General features: G+C 34.3%; 2 protein-coding genes across 2 annotated transcripts; both read right to left on the reverse strand.

The window, feature by feature from the left end:
* Positions 1–737: 737 nt before the first annotated feature.
* LOC125059491 (adenylate kinase) lies at positions 738–2253 on the reverse strand. Its single transcript, XM_047663919.1, has 4 exons — positions 2109–2253; positions 1819–1925; positions 1393–1629; positions 738–1274 (listed from the first exon to the last, which is right to left on the reverse strand). The coding sequence occupies exons 2-4, from the start codon at positions 1918–1920 to the stop codon at positions 885–887; spliced, it is 729 nt and encodes a 242-aa protein (XP_047519875.1). The 5' UTR covers positions 1921–1925; positions 2109–2253; the 3' UTR covers positions 738–884.
* Positions 2254–2857: 604 nt separating this feature from the next.
* On the reverse strand, positions 2858–19893 carry LOC125059484 (nucleoporin Nup188). The gene is made up of 17 exons (XM_047663898.1): positions 19677–19893; positions 19269–19482; positions 18572–19176; positions 18166–18286; positions 17369–17482; positions 16412–16708; positions 14420–14925; positions 13531–13711; positions 11048–11312; positions 10310–10442; positions 9300–9456; positions 8264–8563; positions 6734–8134; positions 6008–6126; positions 5341–5557; positions 4233–4457; positions 2858–3483 (listed from the first exon to the last, which is right to left on the reverse strand). The coding sequence occupies exons 1-17, from the start codon at positions 19694–19696 to the stop codon at positions 2890–2892; spliced, it is 5469 nt and encodes a 1822-aa protein (XP_047519854.1). The 5' UTR covers positions 19697–19893; the 3' UTR covers positions 2858–2889.
* Between the last annotated feature and the right edge of the window lie 501 nt (positions 19894–20394).

Consider the following 20394-nt stretch of genomic DNA (forward strand, 5'->3'; position numbering starts at 1 on the left):
CCTATATTATTCTTATTTGTCCTAAAAAATTATATCAAAGTATAAAATAACAATATTTAATGGTTTTTGCTACTATATAATAATCCTGAGTTAGCTATTCAACAAAATGAAATGAACTTTGTTAATAATAAAAGACAAACATAATACCAGGTAGCATCCATCTGGAGTGCACTTTAACACTCTTTCTTACAAGGCTTGATTAGCTTCATAAAAATGCTTTAAGTTTCTTTCAATAATGGAATATATAATATAAATGCTATTGTCAGCAAAAATTGCTTTATAAAAAGCTTCAAAACTTATATATAAGCAACAACTATCATAAATTGGTTTTATTAGACATGCAGAGAACCACAATGATATACAATATGATAAAAAAACTATAGAAAAAATGCTTATTGCCATTATATGGTAATAAATTTAAAACACATTTAATAATTATTATTGTAGAAGGTTATTGAAATAGGAACTTTGAAAAATATATTATGATTATTAATTCTTGACCTTGTCTGAGCTTCAAAATGTCTTCAAACCAATATGGAAAAAATAGACACAACTACATTTAAAGATTTCATATGTAAAAATATTTAGCATACAATAAATTATTAACTATTACTGCTGTTTAATTTGAACCTATATGTCTAGTAATTAATATAATTTGGTAAGTTTGGTATTTAATATAATTTGAAATTTACCTACCAAAAACTAATATCTACAAGGCTTTTAAAATAAAAAGTATATTTCCAATATCCACTGTATTTGTACAAGAAAAAAATCTCTAAAATAGATTTAACTATGATCATGAAAAACAGTAAATACTTAAACAGTCACCAAATGAATTATTATTAGTAAACAGTTTGTACAAATCATTTCACTTATTAATACAATTATAATGATGATCTTGCTCTGCTAAAGATACGGGTCTTGAAGATGTTATCAATTTTGCTGAACACATCTTCAGCAGACTTAGATGCATCCACTCTATGATGTAGGCCTTGCCTCATGTAGTAGTCTACTAAAGGAACTGTTTGTTGATGATATGTTGCTAACCGTTTCTTAAGAGCATCTACATTGTCATCAGACCTCTTTACTAAGGGTTCCCCAGTTATGTCATCAGTCATAGACTTTTTGGGAGGGTGGAACTCCTCATGGTAACTTCGACCGCTTGATGGGTGAATCAATCTGCCAGTAATTCTACGCACTAATAAACTATCCTCTATTCCAAATTCAATGACTGCATCTAATGCGGACTTCCTCTTAGCTAACAGGCCATCAAGCTGAAAGGATAATGTATTTTTTACTATGTACTTAAGGAATATAAAAGTATTACTAAATACACAATTCATCTATTGAATTTTGCCTACAATTAAATAATTTTGCAAAAAAATATCCTACCTTTTCAGCCTGTGGAACACTTCTGGGGAAACCATCAAGCAAGAATCCATTCTTACACTCAGGTTGGTCCAAGTTTTTATCAATCATGTCCACCACCATATCATCTGATACTAGTTTTCCTTCATCCATTACTTTCTTAAGGCGACGCCCCAGCTCCGAGCCAGAGCCAACCTCTGCTCTGAGCATATCTCCCGTAGACAGGTGGCATACGCAATATTTTTCTTTCAAGCGAGGTGCCTAAAATTTAAAATTAAAAAAATCGTGATTCACCTTAATTCTTTTATCAATAAAGTTACATAATCATGTTGTGGTAATTAAATAAAAACAAAGACAAGATAAGAGGTTGGTACATTTGAGTGAATAACTAAAAAACTATTAATATGTATTTTAAATATAGTACATAAACGTCTTGTATTTTCTACTCACTTGGGTGCCTTTGCCTGATCCTGGCGGTCCCAATAGTACTGCTCTAATACCAGTAGGGTCTTCATCTGGCTTAGGTCTTACAGCAGCGGCTGTCGGTGCCATAGTATCTGAAATATATTTTTCTAGTAAGCACGTCTATTAAAAGCACTTCTCATTTCGCTACATGCATAATATTCTAATTAAGCCTGGTTGGCTGTTAGGCCTTCGCAGACAACACATGTAATGTAGTAATAAATAAAGAATACACACTCGTTAGATGTTGAAATGTCTATAATGTTGACCCTACCTACCTGTTTAATTGAATCTAAGCTGAGTGCAGTCAATCTCGTGGTCAATTTAAATAATTGCCGTGATCTACAATAGTAATCTTGCTGAATGCTGCTGGCTGCTTGAGCTTGACTGCTTGCCCACCTGACACATCACACCTGTTTTGTTAATGTCAAAGTCAAAAAAGATTGTCACATAAATCACGTGTCATGACTTGACATTAAAGGAAAGTAAAAAATACGAAGACAGATAACCAAACTCAGTTTCAGTTAATACAGATATACTTAATATGTGTAATTTGTATAAGTGAAATATGTCATATACATTTTTTTAAATACATTTCAACTTATTGCACTGTATGTAAATGGCAGACAAACTATTGCACTGATAATTTTATTTTAACGTCGAAAACCATACTTACTATTTATGTCGCCTAGGCTGGGCTAATCCTTTCATCAGTAATTCGTCAGAACCAGTAAATTGAAGGACACTTAGTATTGTTTGCTATGAGATGTAAAAAGAAACCAGGCCGGCAACGCACTGGCGAGCCTTCTGGCCGTGAGTGTGCATCCATGAGTAGCGACGACACTAATTAACATCTTACATCAGGGAGCCTGCCTGTTTGGCCCCTGTTAAAAAAGAGCCACTGTGACAAAGTGATTTAGGTGTATTAAAGGTTAAATTGTCAACATATTTTTACTCTATTTGCTGCCACCCGTACACGAATATACGTAAAATGTTAAATAATTTTATAGACAATGGAACAAACAACCAATATTAAAAAACATTTAATTAAAAAAAAAATTATAATTCAGTTTGGCAAACATAAAGAAAAACTACAGACATAAAATGGAAATAATCTTCGTCGTTGTTGATCTGCACTTCAGTTAGATTAGAGTATGGAGTTTCGATTTCTTGTAGCGACGTATCGAGAATTTCATCGCTATCTCTCGTAGTTTCTGCCCAAGAGACACGTTTAAGGCTTCTAGAACTTTCTCTTTTCTTATCCGAAGCTGGCGTTGAGTGCGATACCGGGGTCGGTGGTTCCTTAGTGGGAGTTTGAGCACATTTGTCCAAAAAATGTTTGCGTAAGATGAATTCTCGCATGGAGTCTTGCGAGGCGCGCTTAGGTGGTGGAGGTGGGGGCAAAGATCTCTCGTCTTCCGGAGACGGGTTTCTTTCGTTTCTTGCTTCTTCGATTCTTTTGATTTCCTTTTCATCAGCTCCAAGGGGCCATGCTCCAAGTTTGTTCCGCACTAGATGCGGACGCGCGTGCGCGGCGCACAAAATTCGTTTTCGCACGAAATCGTGATACACCGTTAGCTCGGATGCTAATTCTCGTCTGACGAGTTGTTTATGACGGCTTGGAACACTTGGATCACGGACAGCTAGGAGTGCCTGAAATATTTCAATTTAATAAGAATAATGCGAATAAAAGATTTACTAAGGATTCAAAATTTGACTGTAATTTTTACAAAAAGTGTTTAAAACCAATTGATTTATCTATAACATCAAAAATGGATTAGCTTCTTTTATTTGTAGTAATTAAATCAATGTTTCCCCCTCTTAAGAATTATTGAAGTGAAACTTCTTTATCGGGGTTGGAAAAAAATTTAATGTAACATTTTTGAAGTGAAACTTCTTTATCGACGTATGGGTGAAATTTTGTAGCAAATCGTCACGTTTTTCGGTTACGCGCCATGTTGCTTTTTGAAGTCAAACTTCTTTATCGGGGTTGGAAAAATTACCGTCACATTTTTCAGTTACGCGCCATCTTTTTCTTGTCCCTACCACGGTTGATCCGACGAGATTAAAAGGCATTAATAACAAAAATATATAATAACGATAACAATGATAGTAATAATTACAATTAATGAAATTCTGTAATAATCTTACTAGTAATAAGGTAAAATTAAATAATTGTATTTGTATTCATGTCTATGATGATAAAAGCCTTTTTTTAAACTTTATCTAATTTAACTTTATTTAACCAATTTCTGTAAAGTTGCATATAGTAGATCATTTTTCGAAAAATAAGGTCATAAAGAAGTTTCACTTCTTACGTGTGTACACCTAGTACACGCACACATTTTTTGTTTATAAGTCATGGCCATATTATCTGTGCGAAATTTAGTTAAAAATTATACCTGTGAAGCTAACAGCGTAAGCGTAGCGTGTAGCGCTCCAACCAACAACCTCTCATCGGTGGGAGGCAAAGCGCTCGCTGCAGAAGACACACTCGCAACTGACTCGCTGCGATTGAGTCGTCGATCGCCGGGAGAATTGTGCGAACACGAACACGCCTTGCGACGTCCCCCGCTCGCAGACCCGCGAGGAGATCGCGAGCCGCTTACTTCTTCTGCGTGATATGTCTATACAAAAATTGTGTGAATTTTTGAAAATGAAATTGCTTTTTTTTAAGTGTAAATAAATAAAACATTTTTAATAAACTTCATTCTATTGTTGTCTTCAACAGACGCTGGATGTCTACAGAATAAAAAAAATTGTATTTAAATTTTGAAAATACCACGACTGCGGTTTTTTTTATAAAATTTCATTAATAACCAGACTCTTCTAAAGTACAATTATTATTTAAAAATATACAGTTAATAATAAATTACATAAATTTAAATATATAACCAGCGGCACGTAAGTCTAGCCCTGGCCGATACGTGGCGGGGATTGCTGCGCATGTGTACTGTCGCGCGGGGGACAAAATGCGACTGGAGAGCCAATCGACGCTCTTCATTCCGCTAGCCCCCCTCAGGTACCTTATTTTTTACTTCTGCGCAATAACGGTCAGCGCTAGAGTTTCGTGCCGCTAGTTATACGTGTGCTTGAGCGATTATAATGTAAAGGTGTGTGTACCTCTGTGTACATACAGAAACTAAAAAAAAAACGACGGGTTGCACTCCAGGAGTGCCGGCAGAAGTGAAAACTTGAATATTAACGTTGTGCATTTTTGATATTTTGGAATGGTTAGGGAATAATTTTGCACAAATTGCTTTAATTATCAGTATAAAACTATAATTTATGTGGTAGAATACAATATTTACTTATTGCTGCGCTATCGTACACAAACATGACAATTTATATTACATTAAATACGCCGCGCCAGCTGTCTACTCTCCATTCGTCTAACGAATTTTCGATCAGGTCACGTGACCTGACGCGAGTTTAACATTTTTTACCCATTCCAAAAATAGTGTACAACGCCGCTACAGAAGTTTTCACTTCAAAAATATATAAACTTACGTGATTCAAAGAGCGAGTGAGCAAGCAAATAGCTGATAGAATTGTTCCAAATGTCAATTGAGGAAAATGTTCGTATGTGATTTTGGGAGCTCCAAAGTGCAACTCTACTAGGGGTTGCCAGCGCTCTAAATCTAAAGCTGGCTCGGCGAGTAGAGATAACAAATCCGGACTAAATGACAGCAGGCACAGTGTTGCCATGTGTAGGATTTCAATCACCCTGAAAAATAATTTGCTTACAATGTTTACATAAGTATTGTAACTTTAATACAGCGCAAAATACATCTTAATATAAATAAAGACGTAATTTTAATCCTCAATAATTTCATTGTATGTATTAATTACAAAAATTTTAAAACTATTTTAACTATGACTGTGTAGTATTTTCGATGGCGAAATATTATTCCTTTTTGACTCAAGGCTGAAAAAAATATTGATTAGAGAAAAAGCATGTAAAAGAATTAATAATGCTTCATCCTAAAAAGTAACGTAGAATATTTGGCAGACCATACATTAAGAAGACAAATTTACATAACAAAAACACATTAATAATTGAAATTTTACAATATTTTTAAACGTTCAACACGTTTTAAGAGATGTTGGCAATATAAAAATACTACTATTTAATTTTCGATAAATAAAAGATCGAAATAATATAATTAAACCATACCTATGCAAGGCGGTAGGTGAAGGCTGTGTGACGTCATCAGAGTGCAGGCCGGCGTCTGACGGACGACGCGCGCGCAACATTAACATCACGCACTGATACACGCACGCACTTATACTACGCTGTGGGGATATTTAATTTATAGCTTAACCTATTATTATTATATCAGTCTGCACTCTTTCAACTAAAGAACTCTTGTCTCTTTCTGTCAAATTGTATCTATGCTATGATGAAATGAGACAGATGAGTTAATGATCATTTGATACAATTAAAATAAATCAGTGGCGCTGCAACCTTTGTAGGTCCGATCTGATTTCTGTATCTGTTTCATGACCTTTGTTAATCTAATAGGCAAGTAGGTGATCAGCCTCCTGTGCCTGACACACGCCGTCGACGACTCTTTAGGTCTGAGGCAAGCCTGGTTCCTCACGATGTTTTCCTTCACCGTTCGAGCGAATGTTAAATGCGCACATAGAAAGTCCATTGGTGCACAGCCGGAGATCAAACCTCCGACCTCAGGGATGAAAGTCGCACGCTGAAGCCACTAGTCCAACACTGCTCTTGATTGATACATTGAAAGTAAGACAAAATATTAAGATTAAGAATGATATTGGCATATCTACCCTTTATAAAGTTTTTTCTTTATGTTACTTCTGTCAGTAATAAACACCGTTTAATAAGACAGATAAGAAAGATTAAAAAATAACCTATTAAAAGCATTTAACTCACCATAATACAGATGAGCGAATTAATATTCAAAATCCGCCATCTTGCCTCAAATTTCACCAGCTGAACGATCAAACTTAACGTCGACGCACATAGGTTCAACGCTGCAATACTGTACATCTGTCGCGGAAGCAATATAGCCTCCACAATATGCTCCAAATGCACTCCAACAAACGTTATCGCATCTCCAACGAAAAACTGACCGTGCTTCATCACCATCGTGGCTATAAAATCCAAACTGTACCCATAAACTTTCCACCATTCTTGCGGCGTCCAAGTTTTCCCATTGGAGTTCGTCTCCATTTTGGGAGGAAGCAATTGTAGCCACAGGAACTGATCGACATCGCTCAGTAGCAGGTCCTTCGAGAAGGGTCCCCTCGCGTACGCTGTCAAACATCGTAAGGCAGCTAAAGACGTGTGTTGGTGACGCTTATTTTGAAGACTGATTTGGAGGCAACACAATAATTTGTTGACGAACTTCGTCGATTGAAACCACTGCGATAATCCCGAGAAAACGTCATCGTATAGTTCAAGACACTGTTCGAGCATGGCCAGAGCGATCACGATGGGCGGGATTTCGTTCTCTTCTTCGAGTTTGTTCTCGTCTTTGATGTCATCGAAGAGCTTTTGGAGCTCCAAACTGTTTATATTCGTCACTGAGCGAATAATGCTTTGAGCCAAAGTGCTGTTCGCTTTAATTTCGTAATCCAAGCTGCTTATCGCGACAGTTCCTATAGATAGGATAGCTCGGACTGCTCTGAGATGCAAGTGCTCATAAACCGCTGCCCCACTCGAAAGTAAGCTGTCAATCTGTTTGGCACTTGTCTTTCTGTTGTCAAAGCAATCATCTTTCCAATTAGCTAGCATTATAACGTATAATTCTGCTAAAATTACAACAAGGCGGCCATCTTTGAAGTCGTCCAGTTCTTGCAAAAGTGCGTTCATACAAGGCGCAACCATTTTGGCTTTGTGCGCGATGTTCAAACTGAACGGAAGACATTTGCAGAAAATTGTTGTGAAATCTTTCCACGACGTGAGCAAGCTTAACCAGATCGGCACCTTATCGGTAACCTCTTCAAGGGATCGACCTTTGAAGGAAAATATATGATCTATCCAGTTATCTAGTTGATTTTTGTTCGTATCGAAGAAGCGTTCGAGCACTTCTTTGAAATTTGGTTCAAGTTTCTCCCGGGAAACGAATAATTCTATTCCGAGGACGTTGAAAATTTGACTATAAGTACGGAGATCAGGTTGGATCTCGCTAAATAAAGGGCTGGTCATATGATCCCAGAAATTGGGATGTTCTTGTAACTTCTTGACAAGGATTTGCATGTTATTCTTCCAGAGGGCATGGAATAACGCCATTATGCATCCAAGAAGCGGACTTTGCAGTAATTTAGCGTCCTGAAAGATAAAATATCTTTTAAAATCAAGAAATAAATAGTAGTTCTATCAAAGTTATACAGAAGTATACTTCATAAGCAAAAAACCTGGAAAAGTAACTTTACATACAAATGATTGCAAAATACTTACAGATTTGACAGTCCCCAAATAATCCGCCATATACCCCAAAATTCCTTCAAACCTGTCATCTTCACTATTCTCTTTAACTTCTTTCTCCTTCTCGTTCTCGTCTGCTTTGGCCCGTTCATGATTCATCATGAAGAAAGCTTCAGTCAACCCAGGTTGTTTCCCCACACACGTAGTGACAAAGGCTAAAATTGCAACTTTGAGTTCCACACTTTCGTGCTCATCCCGCAATCTGTCCAGAAATATAACTCGCACCTGATGCGCTGTCATGTCTAATAAAGCGAAGAGAGACATCTGGAAGCCCTGGAAAATTTGCTTTCATGTACCTATAATCTTAGAAATTCTAAGCTGGAGATGGAAAAAACCTGGAGTGGTAATTTTCAAACTTCTCTGGGTTGGTTTTCTATTCTTGGTAGACGTATTAAAAACTAAACGATTAATCATAAGTTTTTCAAATATTATTCGTGGAGTGCACCAAATGCATGAAAAATTCTTTGTAATTCTTAAAAACTCATTATTGTATAGAAAACGGGTGCGTTCGTGTCTTCCATCCAAAAATATAATACTACTACTAATATACTATACCTATAGTAAATCAGAATTGAGCAATCGAAAATCATAAACATTTTGCGTTAATATACATATATATATATTATATATATATGTTAAATAACATAAGTTTCACTTCTAAGACTTCGAGAAAAATTCAAAAGATTGAATATTTTTCGCCTGAATTCGTTGGTATTTTGATTCAAACATATCTTTATATATATAATTCTTCTGTGAGTGTGTATGTCACTGAACTTCTCTCAAACGACTGGACCGATTTTGATGAATTTTTTTGTGTGTGTTCAAGGGGATCTGGGAATGGTTTAGATTCACAAATCAGCCCGCCAGATGGCGCTGCAGTCGGTACTTTCATACTTTGTTTGACTAATTGCTTGAAATATCATGCAGGACAACGTCTGTCGGGTCCACTAGTATTTAATAAAAATGACCTTTTTTCATTTCACTAGCAAAATCTACTATTTAAACTTACATCAGCGAATTTCCTAAGTAATCGACATGAGAGTACTGCAAGGCCCCGGTTAAAGGCGTGATTGATGTACCCGGTCACATTTGGAACCACCTTCAGACTGTCCACTTGTTTGTTCTGAGCGAAGATGAGTTGCTCCAGGGGGCTTACTGAAGTACAGCTGATGAGAAAATATTATTTCTTCTTAACACATTCATAGACACGCATTTTTTTTCTAGTTGATTTTTACACGCTTTATATTAGCTTCACCTGTATGTATGTATGTATGTAACCAACTCCTTCGGACTCGATTTCGACCCACTTTAAACGGAAAGATTTAATTCAAACTTTGTACACTTATAAAGAATCAGCGACAATATAATAATTTCATAGGTTTATCTCGAAAAAATCAATGAAATTTTTTTTAAGTCCACAAAGCAATACGATTAAATTGAGACAACACGTATTGCTGCTAGGACTAAAAAGTGGAAAAAAATATTATTGTGAAAAAGCGTGGGGCGCTCTGTGCCATATTTTTCGTCTATCGAGCAACCCACGCTTTTTCACAATAATACCAGTATTTTTTGTTCATTATTTATGTTTATTATTTTCAGCCTAAATTAGGAATTATTTTTCACTTTTTAGTTTGATGTGCTTTAAAAGCGTGATTTATAGTTTTTTTTAACTATATTTATTTTTACTAAACTATCTGCCCCTGCGAACTTCGTTTCTCCTTAATGTGATTTTACTTAGCCTACCTTTTTAGTACATATCAACATGGAACATTTTGCTATGCTACCCCAGAGACTGTTCAGTTTTCCGGAATGAAAACTTTTTAGGTTTTTCTGTGATTTTCCTCTATATAAAACTCAGAGTTCAAGTTATAAGTTCTTAACCAACAAATAAAAAATAGGGGTTGATCGTAGAGGGTAGATGAAAATTAAGGGTTGTATGTATTTTTGTATGCTATATCATAAAAAAAATATAGGGTTTATAATATACCAAATTTAGTCATATTTAGTATGAACGCTTACCCGATTAGAGCCTTTTCTCGTAAAGCGAATATAATTATAGCGATACATCGTTGTAATGTGAACGTGTACTGAAACGCTGAACCAGAAATCCAATTTGGTTCGTCATGGATTAGGCGTTCCAGGGTTTCATTACCTGAAAAAAAATTGACTTCAGTGTTTTTCCATATTCGATAGATGAAACTACGACTCGTAGAAAATACGACTGGTATGTTGCATCCAGGATTAAGTAATGGTAATGGTTGGTGGCCTCACGTTTCCACACATAGACCCGGGCTTAATTGCGGCAAATTTGTATTGACTTTGGCAGTTTGCATATATTATTTTTAATAATTATAGCCTATGTTACTAATAATGAAATAATTTTTGAAATAGGTCTAGTAATTTTTTTTAAGACAATTCACACCAATTGACCTAGTCCCATGCTAAGCTGGTGAAGCTTGTGTTATGGGTACTAGCCACTAGGCAACGGATATACATACATATTATAGATAGATATACATATAAATACATATTTAAACACCCAAGACCTAAGAACAACACCAAATGCTCATCACATCGATGTTCGCCTCAGCCGGGGATCGAACCCGGGACCCATGGATTCGCAGTCAGGGGTACTAACCACTAGACCAAGGAGTCGTTTACTCGTTACATACATACAAATCTTTACTCATTAGAATATATATGAATAAAACATAAATGTGTAGGACACAAAGGCTTTAAATATATTAATAAACATACCAATAGACGCGATCTTCAGTAACTCCAAAGCGTTCTCCGTATATAACAGACCATAGACACAAGTCTTTTTCAACGTGGTAACACTGGGACTACAATTCATTTGTTGCAACACCAGAGTGAAGAAATCCGCACACTTGTGTATGAGGGACCGTCTTTCTACAACCGTGCGGTATCTCCAACCATACACATTGGGGAATACTTCTCGTAGAAGCAAAACCAGGCCTGGTAGAAGTAGTTCTGTTACTAAACGATCTTCTATTGTCGCCTGGAGGATTTAATAAAAGCTTTTGAGCGGGAAAATATTGGTGCATGCAGAAAGAGAACCATTGCGAGGAGTTATGCGAACTTAAGTTTTTTGCTACGCGTCATTTAATTTAACAAATAATATACTTTTAATTTGTTTATATTAAGTATTTATAATTACTTTCGAGTTATAACGACGTAACATAACAAAAAACGTAAACATTGCGACATCAAATCCTGACAGTTGTCTTTTCGCACACATATTTTATACCATATAGAAACTAGAATTGTATACAATATTTGGGCCATTTTTAAGTAAATACAAATTACTTGTTCCATAACTTATATGACAATAAATACCTAATAATAATAATATTGTGTGGTGTGTGTGAATGTGTAATGCTATATAATAATAATCTATATATATATAATGAAAATGGTCTTCGATTGAGGCTCAATCACGCCTAAACCACTGATCGTATCGACATGAAACTACCACCATTCGATGAGAAATTTTTCCTAGATGGTTTATGGCTATTTATTTTTTTTAATTCCAACGTTCCTTCATTTTTTTATTTCTGTTTTACTTTTATGAAAATTTTTCCCGCTAATAAAAACAAAAGAGGCTTCCTAGAACCGCAAAACGTCAACATCTGTTAAAAACTCGATTTTCGAAATATTTCAATTTTCTTAGCGGGAAGTTAAAAAGAAGAATAATAAAAATATGAAAAAAAAAAAAAAATAATGAAACATAAAATTTATTTTAATTCGTCCAGCAAAGCGGGCGCGAAACGGCTAGTATCTTTATATATTTAATATTCAATGATTATTAAACGAGATCCTTCATAATAGAAATTAGTTTTCTAAGGAAATAATTGAAGCATTGGGTGCAACAAGGGCGTATGTTGTAAAATAGAGTTTCGAGAAAATTGATATTGAAAGTTTTAATGTCTTATATTATTTTAATACTTATAATTTGACTTACATTAACTTTATTATTTGTTAGTCGTATGATTTAGCAAAAATATTAAGGTATTATAACTATTTTAAAGCAATCAGAAACATCGTAATATCATCGTTTTTTTTATTGCGTTATCCGCCCTTGTTGCACCCAACTGGTAAAACACATAGGACGTTAATTTCTCCATTGATTTTTAGGGAAAATAAATAACAATTTGAATACTTATGTAATTATTTTAAATTAAAAGTAAGTTATTCATGTGTATTTATTACAATCACCGTTTAAATATTCAACTTTCTTAATTTTTTTTCTGGCTTTCGTGTGTTTAATCACATTTATCAAAATATTCACTAGACTGAAGGGAATCAGCTGCAACTGGCCTTTTCCAGGAGGAAAAAGTATTTCCATTGATTATCTCGTTTCAACTTGTCAGGCCCAACATTCTCTCAACTTTAACACTTCTTCTAACCACGACATTAAGAGGGTATCTTGCTGCGCTTTTTCACCTATTTTCCAAAAATCACAAAAAAATCTCTATGTATTTTAATCGAGGTTAATACATCATTTTTTGGAACAACACGTGGTAAAATGTTTAACCACCTTTCTAAACCTTCTTTCCTAGAGCTGATGTGTATTCCTCACCGAAACTTATCTTTAACTTTCGAACATTTCTTTTCCACAAGTTTACATTCATAACCTTCTTTTTTCCCTTATTTTGGGGGGCAAATGTTCACTCTGGCCAGCATCTGATCTTAAGTCACTTGAATCACTCGTTTCAGTAATTTTTTATATTAATAAGGTTTTACGTGTTCGAATTTAAACGCACTTTTGTTATCTACGCAACAAGGGCGTAGCGCCACCTTCGAAATTAATGATTCCTACTCCATCTGGAAGCGGCTGATCGTAACGAGTTTTTGGGATACGAAACTTGATGGCTCTGTGCATGTTTTAATGTAATAACATCAAAACGGGCTTTAGGTACCGAACGCCCTTGTTGCACCCAATGCTTCAATTGCACTTTAAAAGCGCCTTGAAATTAGATTTCTTAGATTGTGTATTTAGTAAAAGCTTGACGGTTGTTTACAAGAATAGTACGACAAAGGGACTGGTGCGACGCCATCTTGGATAGCTTTGGCGGGTTCTTATAATTTAAAATGTTTATGAGATTTTTAAAGTTAAATAATTATCAGAATATAAAAATACCAATTTATTTAGAGTCACTATAACTTAAAATGGCTTTTAAAAAACTTGTCAAATACTAATTCAAAATATATATTACCTTATGAAAAGCGCATAGCATATCTATATATGCTGTAAGGAACCGGTATGTTCCAGTAGGCTGCTCCAAAGTTACCAGATATGACCCAACGGCCCCAGATTCCAATGAAGCACCAGTAGCGTACTCCGCGTGAGATAGCTGCTGCCTCGTCACACGAGGTAGAAGACCGGTATTTATTAGTCTAGAAGAAAATTAGAATTTCTAATACATAAAAGTAATTAAAATGTAGATACATATATCTAGAGTACCTATAGCACGTATTTTACTGACGTATCGAATTTTTCTGTAAGCTGTGACGTCAATCATTAAGGCAAAAAGACGCTGCCTCATTACCAAAATGAGCAAAAAAAGTACCTAAGTTTCGTGTTAATTGTAGTTGAGAATTGTTTAATAAAATCCCTTTGGGAAGACATATTTTATTGATTTAGGCCATCACTTAATCTTCAAAATAAATAATACCCATATTAATCTTGAATTTTACGAGATAAAAATGCCTTGTGGGTTGATATGTGATTAAAGTACACAAATTAATATTTGTGATGAAGCTAAGAATCATTAAAAAATGAAATTACAAACTCAATGCGCGCGCACATCACAAAAAACCGACACCCTGAAGTTAGCTATAGTCAACATTTTAGATTTTATGAAGTTATACTTTCTTTTGGCGCGTAAGGGAGTAAAAATGATGAGAGTATTTTTTTTCTATTGTTAGTGTAGTTTTTTCTACAAACGTCGAATAAGGCGAAAGATAAAATGTTTAAAAAGATTTTTATCTTGTTATTACTGAAAATAATCTTAATATATTTTACGACAAAAAGGTTTAAAACGATCTTTATTTAAAACACAAGAACCAACCAAAAGATGACCAATCACCGATGAATAAACTTACCTCGAATAAATTTCCTTCGAAAACAACGGTATCAATACAGTGCACACATCTAAACATTCAACCAAGAGCGGCAAAGGTGGATTTTCAGCCCTCATAAACCTCACTAATATATCAAAAACCCCTTCACTTGGTGCTACTAGGCTTTTCGGAATCTCCTTATCATTGACCAATGCTTTAAGTATACCTTTCAGAACCCTGGTACCTTCATACACTCTTTCCAAGGTCACATTGATATCATGATGTCTTTGTTTCCGATCTAATGCCTTTTCAATTTCGCTATTGAACACGGTCCAATAAGAATATGGTGTGCGGAAATGAATCATTGTACCCTCTTTCCGATCCAAAATGGTCGCTTTAGAGCCTGCTTCTATTGTATAGGAGGGGTCTCCGAGTGGGCAATAGTCTCTCCCAATAATTGCATCCTCTGCTTGTAGGGCGGTTATTAATACTGCTTGTGGATTGTATAATTCGGTGAAAACTGGTAAATTTTTTAATTCTCCTAAAAGCTGTAAATGATATAGTATTGTTATATATGTGTACTATAAAAGAGAACACAAATATAGTTTGATTTGATTTTTGCATATTAAGTATCAATACAGATTTCTATAAATTATGTTTCGTGTTCTTTTGTTTTTTTTCTTTTTCTAATAGGCAAGTAGGTGATCAGTTTCCTCACGATGTTTTCCTTCACCATACCAGCAACGATTAAAATCCGCAAATAGACAAAATATTCCAATTCGAACGACCTCCTACTGGTATGTTATCTAAAGCTGGCGGCTTCAACACATTTACACTTTGTGCTTGTGTAATGTCTGTGAATAAGCGCGAGGCGTTATGTCAAACTGAATATGCATCATGAAAAGACTGTCCGTCAAACCGACCTATACCTACGACCTCAGGGTACAATACACTGTAAACACAACTACCTAGAATTAATCAAAGTTTGTTTGCGTTGAGACCATACAATAAATGACAATTCTCTATAATTACAGAAATTGCGAAGTCAATTTAGTGTCGCTAGAGTTTTATATATATTTATTTTACCCAAGGAACAGAAACAGATGTCTATTAGATATTATATTTGGAATCAGACATAAAAAACTAAATTAAACATATAAGTAACATGTAAGTTTAATTTTTTGAATTAGCAGGAGTTTTTGGAGCAGTGTTGGCCTAGTGACTTCAGCGTCACCTCATCCCTGAGGTCGTAGGTTCGATTCCCGGCTGTGCACCAATAAACTTTCTTTCTAAATGCGCATTTAACATTCGCTCGAACGGTGAAGGAAAACATCGTGAGGAAACCGACATGTCTTAGACCCAAATATTCGACGGCGTGTGTCAGGCACTGCAGGCTGATCACCTACTTGCCTATTAGATTTAAAAATGATCATGAAACAGATTCAGAAATCTGAGGCCCAGACCGAGGTTGTAGCGCCACTGAATTTTATTTTTAATTTTTTGAATTAGTTATGTACAAACATAACTAAAAGTTTAGATGGCATTATACATTATGTTAATGTCTCTATATGATGACAATATTTTAAAAAACTACCACTCTACTATATCACTGAGTATGTATCTATAGTGCAGTATATATAAGACTGTGGTCTTGGGTCCAATTCAGGGATTCAAAATTCAATTTAACTTAATTAAAATTTTTTGTTGTATTAATGTTAATTTGGCAGTTACAAGAAGCAAGGCAAAGCTGATTAATAACACAATATATTTATATAAGGAATATGACTGATTGTATTTGATTGTATCAATTGATTGTTGACAACTATTATAACAAATTTTTTTTTTAAAGACAATTCACACCAATTGACCGAGTCCCATGCTAAGCTGGTGAAGCTTGTGAAATAGGTACTAGGCAACGGATATACATACATAGATAGATAGACATATAAATACATATTTAAACACCCAAGACCTATGCACAACACCAAATGCTCATCCCACTGATGTTTATCGATGTTCAATATTCATACTTACATTCCGAACACTTTCCTTCCCGGCTTCAGCCAAACTTGTGGACAATACTGATAAGGCCTTAAAATTGAAGGGGAAATATTCTAAAGCTGTATTCCATAACGATACAACACCAATGTTATTCTCATTTTGTAACTGCCAGAATTCTTTGGCTATGGTTGGATATTTGATTAAATCTGCACACAATGGCATAACTCCAGGCTGACAGCTGATGGTACTGTCACCATCAAATTTATCACAAATTTCATTCAATAGTCTAAATACTCTGTATCTGATTATTTCAGCACAAGTTGAATCATCCTAGAAATAAATAAATTATTAAGTTTAATTAAAGTTTGTATAAGGGAGCGTTTAAGTATTACGTAACGAATTTTGGGGGGGGGGTCCTTTTTTAAAACGTTACGATGCGGGGCGGAGATTGAATTACGCGTTATTGTTAATATTATTTTTACACTACATAATGGTAACTTTTAGGTATAAAGAGTCATTAGGTGGTCACGAATAGTTTTACTATACTTGGGTACAGAAAAACGTTACGGCGCGTTACATGGGGGGGGGGGGTCAATAATCTCCAAAAATTGTGTGACGTAATACTTGAACGCTCCCTTGAGCCTAAATCTAAAACTTACTCTTAAGCATTCTATTAGGATATATAAGATTTTAATTTGTTCATGATATATCCAGTTGAAAGCAGGATAGGAGGATTTATGACTCTATACATCATTTCATAATTTATTAACTAATGTTTAGATGCCAGAGTTTTTAGAATATCATTATAGATATATGCAAAAATTAAATGTTTAAAAACTAAGATCTGTATATTGTGTTTCTAAAGGAAATCTATTTGATAGGCTTAAAATGAGAAAAGTAATGACTGTTTTTTGAGTTGTCATCATTTTCTGTAACAGTAAAATTCATAGTTTTATGGATAAAGAATTAAGCATTATAAAGGATTCTTACATTGAAAACATTGCTACTAATCATTTGTTGCATAAACTCAAAGACTCTCATTCTCAATGCTGTGGCTCCATAATGGTGGTACTGAGTCTCAAACAATCGTACATGTTGTTCACTCTGTAAAAAATTGAATATATGTAGTAGTCAAACCTATTAATTCAAAAGGGCAGGTAGAAATAAACAATGAAACAAAACATAACTAAACCCTAACGGGTTAGCATTTGGTTAAAGTTTCATATAATAAAGAGATATGGAGCACAATAAAAAAAAAGGGTGCGTGTACTTATGTACGCGCGTAAGAAGTTATACTTCTTTGGCATTATTAAAAATAGTTTTTGATTGCATGCAAATAATTAATTACAATTAAATAATCAAAGACTGGAAAATGAGTCATTATAGTCAATAAAGTTCAGTTTACATTTGAAAAATTAAATAAATAAATATTTATTATTATTCTCTTACATTAAGTGTAACATAAATTCTATTATTATTCGAATGTTGTTTTTAAATTATGTCCAATGCCGTAGCATCTTCCGTGGGCAACTTCATTCTGTTAATATTCTGTCACGGTGCGCGCGCATCGTAAAATTTCACTCTCATCAATTTTTCATAACGCGCCTAAAGAAGTATAACTTCAAAAATAGTAATAAAATTTATCATATTTAAAATGCTGATTACACACCAGACTATATAGAAAATTAAGCCAAGGAACTAATTAAGAAATGTGTGTGGGTTTTTATTTTAATTAGCAAAAACATATATTCAACAGGGTAAATGTTTTGTTTTTAGGAAAAATTTACCTGTAAAGTTATCATCATCCACATCATCAGCATGGGGCTCTGTTCAGTACAAGGTTGCAGTTTGGTAAATTCAGTCTCTACAGTAGTTTTTGTTGTTTCAATCCATGAAGACAAATTTTGGCTAAAAATAAGATATAAATCAGACTTTGTGAAATTTTATCATCCATTTCACGAAATAAAGAGGGACAAAAAGCATTAATGAAGATAGCAAAAAGTTATACCATCTTCTGGAGTAGAAATTAATTCAAAATATGGATATAATCTGGAGGTTTCTTTCTAGCAAAATACACAGAATGCTTATCTCGTAATTCATAATAGATCAATGAAACACATACATAAATGAAAATAGAACATACAAAATAAGTTATAAAATTAAATCAACATCCACTAAAATTCATTTACTTACATTTTCTTACTATCACATATGACCATGAACAGTCCAATCTCCATGTACATGACTCTAAGACTTGTCTCTTTGTGCCTTTCTTCCAAGAGATCATTAAAACCTTGGTTCTTACCAAAATCATGTTTTCTAAACAACTTGAACAAAGTTATAAATTCAGTGTCAGAGATCCCAGAGTCACTTGCGATCATCATTAAATTCTGTAGAATTGCTACTTGCTCTCTTAGATTTGATTTAGCCCAGTCCTGCCTAACAGTGTCATTGTTAAAATCATTTTGAATTTTCCTTGATGGGGGTGGTGTTGATAAAAGTTTCTCAAACTGACTTATAAGTGAAGTCTTTAAATCATTTAATCCTATTTCTTGGATAATCTTACTAAATAATTCATGATACTTATGATTCACATCTGACTTAAATTGAATCATATACTGTATAAGTTTCAAAAGAAACAATCTTTCAGCGTAATAAAAATTCCAAACATTTGGTGACAAAAATGATGGTCGGGTATCAACAAAAGCTACATTCTTCAAAGCATTTGCTGCAGTGCCATATGAAACATCACAAAGGTAGTGTTTTATCAAATCCCATATTTGGAAACAATCAACATCCTGGAAAAAAGATAATTTTTTATACATTAAACTTGATTCAGACTTAATTCTTAAGTTGTTTATTATTGCCATTACACCACAACAATACTTACTATGTAATTCTGCAAGGTTTGGACGACGTTTAATAGTCTTGTTTGATCACTATATTTTGACTGTAGTTGTGAGAATTTTTCTGTTCTCAACGACTTATAACAAACTAAGCCTTGCTTTAAACATTCTACAACTTCTTTTTTATCTAGGACTTTCTTCAGTTCTTCCTTTGAAAGACTTTGTGATGTGGTCCAACGCCATAACTGTTTCCAATAACTAAAACAACCAGATTTGCGGGGTATAAAACATATAAAATATTGTATTTAATATTATATATACTTTATATATTTGATTTTATTTTTTCTCTATATTATCGTATTGTCATAGTCTGTAAGTCATACAATATGTATGTATTTCAGTAAATAAATACATAAATAAACTCTCAGAATAAAATAACTTTTAAAACTTACGGAGTTGTCGGTTCCGACATTTTAGAAGATTAATATTTAGACGCAAACGTTTTTAGAATGACATACTTTATTCGACAAAAATCACTTTGAATTTATATTGGTTTAACTATTCATATATTAACATGTTAATGAAAATTTATTGTATAATTAAAAATAGTGCGAATAAAGTTAGGTTAGCAGACGTTATAACACCGCTGATTGGCTTGGCTATAAACAAAGTTTTACGTCAATTTCGTCAAAGTCAAATATAACATTCTTTTTTTTTTTTTTGGAGTTTATGGCCTGGTATCTAGACCTTTAGGCCGTCAAATATAACACAGCCATTTGGAACACAGTCTCTATAAGGGGGTCTAGCCAAGATGGCTTAACAGTAGTGTATGTAGAAAGTCGAAAACTAAATTTGTATGAAAATGACAGCTCGTGTCGACAGTCGGTAGCCTAGGCCCTAAAGGCGTGAATCGGGATACAATAAGCGACGCCATGACAGTGCTACGAAAAGACACACATTAACGCTTACGCTATTCGGTAGCCAACGGCCAATTAATGTTTCGGCAGTGTAGAAAAAACGGCTTTTCTCCGCCATGTTTTAGCGTGATCTCAAAAGCTGCTGTTTGCAATAATTCAGTACAACTATTGCCATCTTTAATGGCTACCGTTTTAAAAACATGTCATATTTTGTACGTTTTAACGAATTTGAAAATGGTTTTAATATGTTATC

The sequence above is a fragment of the Pieris napi genome, chromosome 20 (assembly GCF_905475465.1).
Source record: "Pieris napi chromosome 20, ilPieNapi1.2, whole genome shotgun sequence".
In the NCBI taxonomy this organism is placed as follows: domain Eukaryota; kingdom Metazoa; phylum Arthropoda; class Insecta; order Lepidoptera; family Pieridae; genus Pieris; species Pieris napi.